This window comes from Etheostoma spectabile, chromosome 5, assembly GCF_008692095.1.
Source record: "Etheostoma spectabile isolate EspeVRDwgs_2016 chromosome 5, UIUC_Espe_1.0, whole genome shotgun sequence".
Classification (NCBI taxonomy): domain Eukaryota; kingdom Metazoa; phylum Chordata; class Actinopteri; order Perciformes; family Percidae; genus Etheostoma; species Etheostoma spectabile.
Window position 1 is genome coordinate 25152235 of NC_045737.1, and position 8078 is coordinate 25160312.

General features: G+C 42.3%; 2 protein-coding genes across 2 annotated transcripts in view; both read right to left on the minus strand.

Moving 5' to 3' along the window:
• Positions 1 to 8078, minus strand: part of ddx31 (DEAD (Asp-Glu-Ala-Asp) box polypeptide 31) — a 39599-nt gene that overhangs the window by 23741 nt on the left and 7780 nt on the right. Inside the window, exon 2 of the mRNA XM_032516595.1 lies at positions 1522 to 1527. The gene's annotated coding sequence lies outside the window, so the exon portion shown is untranslated. The remainder of the gene's footprint in view (positions 1 to 1521; positions 1528 to 8078) is intronic.
• Positions 1 to 8078, minus strand: part of ak8 (adenylate kinase 8) — a 16256-nt gene that overhangs the window by 5472 nt on the left and 2706 nt on the right. Inside the window, 9 exon segments of the mRNA XM_032516660.1 lie at positions 547 to 688; positions 1239 to 1264; positions 1266 to 1292; positions 1294 to 1324; positions 1729 to 1851; positions 2436 to 2636; positions 2989 to 3060; positions 3153 to 3234; positions 7949 to 8017. Coding sequence (XP_032372551.1) covers positions 547 to 688; positions 1239 to 1264; positions 1266 to 1292; positions 1294 to 1324; positions 1729 to 1851; positions 2436 to 2636; positions 2989 to 3060; positions 3153 to 3234; positions 7949 to 8017 — 773 coding nt within the window.

Consider the following 8078-nt stretch of genomic DNA (forward strand, 5'->3'; position numbering starts at 1 on the left):
TCCAGACGATGATTGAGAACAATCCATGACGCTCTCAGGTCTCAGCTTTCCAAAGGGGACGGTGCATGCTATAAACTCTGTAGGGTGCCCAAACTTTTGCAGATGCCATTTTTTTGTTTTCTGTTATTTTGAAAGTGTAAATAATGGACATTAATACAAATTTTTACCTGGGGTGCCCAAACATTCAAGCCCTACTGTAGGTGAAAAGCAGAACTAAAGAGTCTCCAGACAGCCCAATGACCAGACCCCACATCAGATAAGATCCCAAAGTCTCAGGTGATGCACCAGGGACTTGGCTGTTAGCTCCCCCTCGAGGTCAACCTGTAGAGCTCTCAGTCTAGTTCCTGACCCGGGATCAATGTCACTTCAGAGGCCAGAGCAGGAGCTGCTGCCCCTGGTAATTTAGCTCATAAGGAAACAAAGCTTTGGACTGTGCGGTAATTCATATAAAGATATCAGCAAATAATGGGCCTCAACAACCACAATAGGCTCAATGAGATGCTGACAGGACTGCAGTAGTAGTAGTAGTAGGGATGGTAGCAGTACCTGTTGGGCTGCAGGGACTCCTGCAGGCTCTTGGCTTGCTGCAGGTCGTGGGGGAAGCCGTGAAGGATCCAGCCGCTGCAGCTGCAGTCCACTCGGCTCAGACGTTCCTCCAGAACCTGCAGCACCATGGAGTCTGGAACTGAAACAGCAGGTTCATCAATAATAATAATCACTAATCAGTAATAACAACAACAACAGCAATAGTATGTAAGAAAAAGTCACTCAAACGTCTCCAGACGCAGGTTGGCCTACGTACAGATTGGTGAAACATGTTTCAGTCTGACTTCTTTAGTGGTGCAACTTGTCTGGTGTAACTAACTATGTGGGTTAGTCAACATGAAAAAACAACAACAGGACACTCAGCAACATTCCAGAATCAAAATAATTCTGTGTGTATCAGAGGTGGAGGACAGCAGCATCTCAGAGTGTTGCTACATCTTAAACACTGATTATTAAACACAGCTGCTGTGATCAAACCTCTCATCTTAACACAAACACACACACGCACACTGCTGTCACATGATTCACTGTGGAGGACATTAAAGAATGAAAACGATGGAGGAGGAGTGTGTAAGGGTACGATGAGTTAAAAACCCCAGGGGCTTCTGGGATACAGACAGGAATCAAACTGTTTTATTTCCACTTGAAACCAAGTGTGTGTGTGTGTGTGTGTGTGTGTGTGGTGTGTCCTCGTCTCCCATCATCCAGTTATGATTGTCTCTTCTCCCAGAGCTGAACAACCATCATGCCACAGACCTCAACAGCTGACCCACACACACTGACAAGACAGACAGACAGACAGACAGCAGACAGACCACAGATAGAAACAGACAGACAAACAGTGAAAGCAGAAATGTTTAGTTCTTTAGGTCATCTGTATGAATGTGAAAGTTACTTTTTCTCTAAACACTAATGTAAACTTATTATGACACAAGCCTTGGAAAAACATAGTTTGCATGTGAAACTGCTCTTAACCCACACCTGCATTACCTGGTAGTTTACAATCCTAAATCAAACATTCAATCCACCTCTATCATTTATTAAAATCTGAAATACTAGGCTGCAACAGTAAAGTTTTTGCCGGGAAATATGGAAAGCAGAGACAGCATGGAGGATTCTACTGTCCAAATGCTGATAACAGTGAGTGGTGGCTGTGTGTGTGTGTGTGTGTGTGTTTTTTACCATCCACCATCTTGTATTTCTTTGACAGCAGTCTGGCCTGGTGACTTTTCCCCGACCCAGGTGGACCCAACAGGAGGATTCTGGGAGTTATTGAGCGACGACGAGTCCGGACAAAAGCCAGCACTGACACACATACATACACACACAAACAAAATTCAGACCACAAACACGAAAGCTAAAGAACTCTGAAACTGAACCCTGAGGGATGCCAACATATTGTATTAGCTTGTGTCTTTTATTGTTTGTTTTGTCTGTATTTTCTTGTTGAGTTCTGAGTTTTGTGTTTTAATGTATGTAACTATTGTTGAGTTTGTGTTTTATACTATCATGTATGTTTTTGGACCTTTATGTATTTTAAAGGCCCATCTAGGGCATTGCAAATTAGTTAAGGCTATAAATGCTGTGCTGTGTGGCATAGGTTTATGCTACATACTTGTCCCAATACAAATAAACATTAAAATGAAATAATTATCCACATACAGTATACTTCGGATTATAAGTGGGATTGATGCATCATAATAAACTACATTACTATACTATAATAATATCATTGTGTAGGGTATGGTTAGATTCCTTTCTTTCAATGTGCAGGTCTGTTTAAACAAATGCTTGCTGATACCAGAGGGCTATGAAGGTACATTTAGTATAATAATGTCCATTCCCATACACGACCAATGATTAATGAGGGTGAATGTGTGTGTCTGTACCTTGTTGGTAGATGTCAGCGTGTGGTTGGTCAGCGTTGATAATCTTCAGGACGTGCTGATAGGCTGAGTTCAGCCCTGTGCCTTCACAGCGGTAACGCTGCAGCTCAGCTAATAGTTGTGTCTCTGACGGGATCCGGGCCTCCTCCAGACGCTGAGCGACGGTGTCGTCGACCGGCCAGATGAAGGTCCGATGGTAAATGTCTAGAGACAGGAAATGATGTTATGAGTAGTGGTAAAGCTTTTACTGTTCACAAGTATCATCTTCAGATTTTTATGGATCTGATTGAATGGATTTTACAACATCAGTATTGAGGCTGTTAATGTTAGATTGTTATCAATATCCTACAGATCCAGTTACAACCTCAGCTGACTGATCTTTATCTTTTATCTCGCTATGTGCTAACTTTCTTTTTTTTAATTTGGTGCTACAGTCTGCTAAAGTTAGAGCACAGAGCTCATAGTAAACTCCACTTTCCATGTTGGACCTATCATTCTGTTTGAAGGGAGTGCAGAGGGAAATGTCTTCATGTTTGCTGGACTGAACTGTACTCACCTCCTGTCAGTGGGTCGACCAGTTTCCCCCGACTCCTCTCCAACAACACATCATCAGGAGCTTCCAACACCACTACACATAAACACACACACACACACACACAGTATGTTCCAGTACATGCAGTATGTGTCTATGTGTACTCTAAGCTGATAGTTTGTTCTCACCAACATGTTCAGGGATGACTCCGGCCTGCTGTAGACTTAAAGCCTGCAGACGAGTCTGAGGGACCCCCACCAACACCCAGCCCTGTGAAAACACACACACACACACACACACACACCACACACACAACCACAACACACACACACACACACACACACACACACACACACACACACACACACACACACACACACACACACACACACACACACAGACTTTATAGTTATAAATAATTGCAATAATATCAAAAGTTCTGCCGTTTCCATTGGGAAAGCGTTACAAAATACTGTAAAAAATGTTTTTCAATTTTACATTAGAAGCATATTTTGCATACTGCATTTGCAATTTCATCACCTTATGACAACCAGCACAATTCCATCTCATAAGGAAGACCCTGGGATGAGGCTGAAAGCTTTGGAACACAAGTTAGTGGACATTGTGTTGAGAGTTTTTGTCTAACAGTCGTGATATAAAGATAATTGAAGTCAGACAGACCGGCAGACAGACAGACAGACAGACTAGTTTAATGTGACAGGATGAGGTGGGGTCCTGATGGGGCTGTCATCATGCTCATCTCCCCATTCACTCGACAGCAGACGATTAACACACACCAACAAACACACACACACACACCCACACACACACACACACACACCACACACACCCACACACACACCACACACAAACCCTAATCCTGGTGTGTGTGTGTGTGTGTGGAAAGTTTAGCGCGGCCAAAACAACTATTAACAGATGAAAGTAGCTGCTAATCCACACATCACACACAGACACACAGACACCAACACACAACACACACACACACACACCACACACACACACACACAGAGACCTGATGCTAAATGCTAAACGTTGAAGGCTGGAAACAGAAAGAAGCAGCTGTTTGTAGAGTTTAGAGGAAAAGAGGATGCTGAATGCTGGTTTACTACTGATCAACTTGAGGTGCTCCAAAACACACACACACACACACACACACACACACACACACACACACAGTAACTGAAGGTAAGTGCGAAGGAACAAAGGTAAAAGAAGAAGACAAGGAGATAGCAGACATGTGATGTTTGTAACTAAACTTTGAGTCTCAGAGGGGTTTACTGAGAATAAATCTTTGTCTGGTAGGTTTCATCGATGTTATGTGAAACCAATTTAAACCGTAAACTCAAATTTGAGAACTGATCCCAAAGTGGTTTCTGTGTGACTGTGACTGTGTGGAGGATATTTCTCCAGTAACATGAGGCTGTGACTACACCTTTTGAACTGTGATGTAATTCACTTTCATTTTTAATTGTGTTAAACGCAATTGTCTTAATCACATGGCCCAGATTTAAAAAATATAAATAAAAAAAATGTCAGCCTGCAAAACTACACTGTACAGTAAACTGTACAATTCACAAAGTGTAAATGTTCCTCTGTTTGGTAACTGATGAAAAAATCTATAATGTACTGTACAGTCTCTGACAAAAGTCTTGTCGCTTATCTATTTTGTAGAAACACCTGCGATTTTAATCTGACTTTTAATAATCAATTGGTGTAAGAAATAGCTATATGAAAAGCTAAAACCCTCCCAAATGATGTTCAATGCACTAAAATAAAATAGTTTCACTAAAAAAAGATATTATTATTAAACAAGACAGGAAGGTCAAATTTGGCAAGACAAAAGTTTTGTCGCCTATACATAATTGAACAAATTACTAACAAATACTAAAATATGTCAGCAAATTAAATAGCGGTGCTGTGAGATTCAAATTATATCTTGTTGTAGACACATATGCTCAATGATGTCATGTCGTGACTGGGCGGCCAATCCTGGAGCATCTTGATCTTCTCGCCTTGAGGAAACTTTGAAGTGGGAGAGAAGTATGCGATGGAGCCCCACTGCTGGAGAATTTGGCCTTTTATGGTTGGGAATATAAGAGGTACTAGTTCTTGGTATTTGAGACTATTGATGTTGCTTCCACACTGCAGATCTTCGCACCCCATACTGGATGTTACCCCAGACCATGATTTTTCCGCCACCAAACTTCACTGTTTTCTGGGTGAATCTGGATCCATGCGGGCTCCAGTAGGTCTCCTGCAATATTTGCGGCAAACTGTGGTGTAATTCAACAGAAGGTTCATCTGAAAAATCCACTCTTCTTCCACATTCTCCAGCGTCCATCCTCTTAGCAGGCTGTGGGCCTTGGCAAATGGCACCACGGTTTTTCAATTGTCTTTGTTTAGTGCTGGCTTTGTGAAATGATCGACCATGGAGGCCATTTCGAGCAGAATCCGACAAGCGTTTTGGTGACAGAGGGACTTCAGGGGACCAGGTCTGGTGGAGCTCTGCTGCAGTGGAAAATGGGCTGGCCTTGGTTTTCGAGCCAACAAACGGTCCTTCGAGCAGTGTCTTGCGGGGTCTGCCTGACCTGGGCTTGTCAAAAACATCTACAGTGTCTTCAAATGTTTTTTTTACTCTCGTACTTGACGCTGAGACACATGAAGGTGTCTGCACATCAGCAGTGGATCTGGGTCTTCAGCCTCTTGATAATCAAACTCTTAGTCTCAGGGTGAATCTTAGGCAGTTTGCAGATGTCAGTTGCAGTTGATGTGAAGGTCTAGTGTACTGGGGTTGTTTTTATACACACTGAGACTAATTGATCCATTATTAGTCACAGGTGAGAGCTCATATGAAGGCGACAACACTTATGTCTTTGCAAAAATGACTCAATGGGCTTTACCAAGCTGTGAATATTAGATACTTTTTGACAGTTCTTTTGTACTGAAAACTTATTACAAAAGCTGTGGGATTAAATGAGCCATTTCTTGTAAATAAATCTTGATTAGAAATATATTTCAGCGGCACTTAAGGTCAATTTGTACACAAGCAACAAGACTTTTGTCAGGGACTGTATAACGTTGAAGATGATGCCACGGCAGTATTACTTGGTACCGCTACAACAATCCTCTCAGAATCCCACCTACATTAATAAGGTACTATCTGCAGTGGAAAACAAAATTAAGAAAAAGTCTGGTACAAGATTTGGTACAAAAACTGAGTTGAGTGGAGTTGAGTCGAACCATGCAGTGGAAATTAGGCAATTAAGAAGAAAAAAACTAGATTCTGCTAAAAGTTCACTTACAACCACCAACAGGACCCCCAAAACCTGTTCAAAGACAACTAAATCCTTGTAAAGAAGAATTAAAGTGATAATTTGGATTTTTTCAAGTGGAGTTGTATGACCCTATGTATGCTGCAGCTGTCCGGTACCTCTGCCTCCTTCTCTCACCTGGGGGTCTGCAGACCCTCATCTACTGTAGGTACTTAAGTACCTCATTAGTCTCGCACTGCTAGAACTTCATCTACAGCGCCAGAAGGAAGGTCTGGCCTTTCCACACAGCCTTCTGGGATGGAAGAAAAACATGCTCCGTTTTTTGGCATTTCTTTAAACCAATAACAATTGTCTTGAGCGGCGCAAAGTGCCAGATGGAGCAACGGCGCATCTGCAAAATAGCCTCGGGAAGGCACTTGTATCTTCAAAAGTTGTTTTAGTCATGCAACAGAAAACATTCCAAAAAGATTGGACAGATAGTCCAGCTAGCTGTCTGGATTTACCCTGCAGAGATCTGAAGAGCAGTTAACCATAGTCATCATAAATCGACAAGAGTTTAAAATGCCAACACAAAGAAAGCATAAGGTAACGGACATCCATCCAAAATGAGGGACACCCGGCGAAATTTCCAGCGGCACCTGAACAATCCAGGAAATTAAACATTGTCTAGACTGGTACCTCATAAAACCCCACTTCAAAATATCTAAACTATCCCTTTAAAACCACCTAAATGAACCACAGGCCCGAACTCACACACACTAACTTTTGGATTATCACAGGTTTCCCTTTTTAGTTGCATTTTTTTTATAGATATTTGAACAGAGGCCAGACGTTCAATCAGACAGATAAATGCAGTTGTGTTGTTGTTGTTGTTGTGTGAGTGTTGTGGACAGCAGCTTCACTGTCTTTAATTCTCCTAAACTGATCAGAAAGCAGATCTCAGTGTCCTGATGAACGCTGACAGGAAACAGGACGTGATGCTAATGAGGAGCAGCAGAGAGGACGAGCCCGAGTGAAAATAAAACGTGTGATGTGACAGCAGCACGCCTGTTTGATCAGTGGATCCCAAGGGAGACACGCCAACACGCTGCTCAGCCTGCTGGGAATTGTAGTACGACATAGCAGCGACCAGAGCGCTAATTACTGTCATCACAGCAGCAGATCAGAGACAGAGACAGTCACAGAGTGAGAGAAAGGGAGACAGTCAGAGACAGATCTGATCAGCAATATCTTACTGAGTGATTAAACTGTAAGCAGCTCTGTCCAGTCTAAGTCTAAAGGTTTATCAGAAACTGATAAACTGAAATGCTGAAAAACTGAGCACAGCTTTTTAATACTGTTAAACAATATACAGTATAGTCATAGAGACATAATTCTATCTAACTTGTCCACCATCAGCAGTCTAGGCAGACTAAGTCATCCAGCAGGAATGTGTACTTGCACATATTTGATTGGCCAGTGCCTCTGGTTAACACATTGGATAATGTTAATTTGTGTTGATGCAAAAGTTAGGTTAAAATTCGGTTTATTTTCTTGCTTTGGGGCATTTGAAGCCTGTTAGATGGCAACAAATGACAGGGTCAACATCTTATTCCAAGCCTGAGAGTTTCCCAGCAGCCTCTGAGTCAGGACTAACACAGAAGTCTGATTGAGAGGAAGTCTAGAAAAGCACTGTCTGAACACAATCTTACCCTGTTGAAGCAGTCAATCTCATTCAGTCTCTGTTGGATCAGTCTGACCAGCAGCTCAGCAGGAAGCTCCTGAACCCACACAAACACACACACACACACACACACACACACACACACACACACACACACA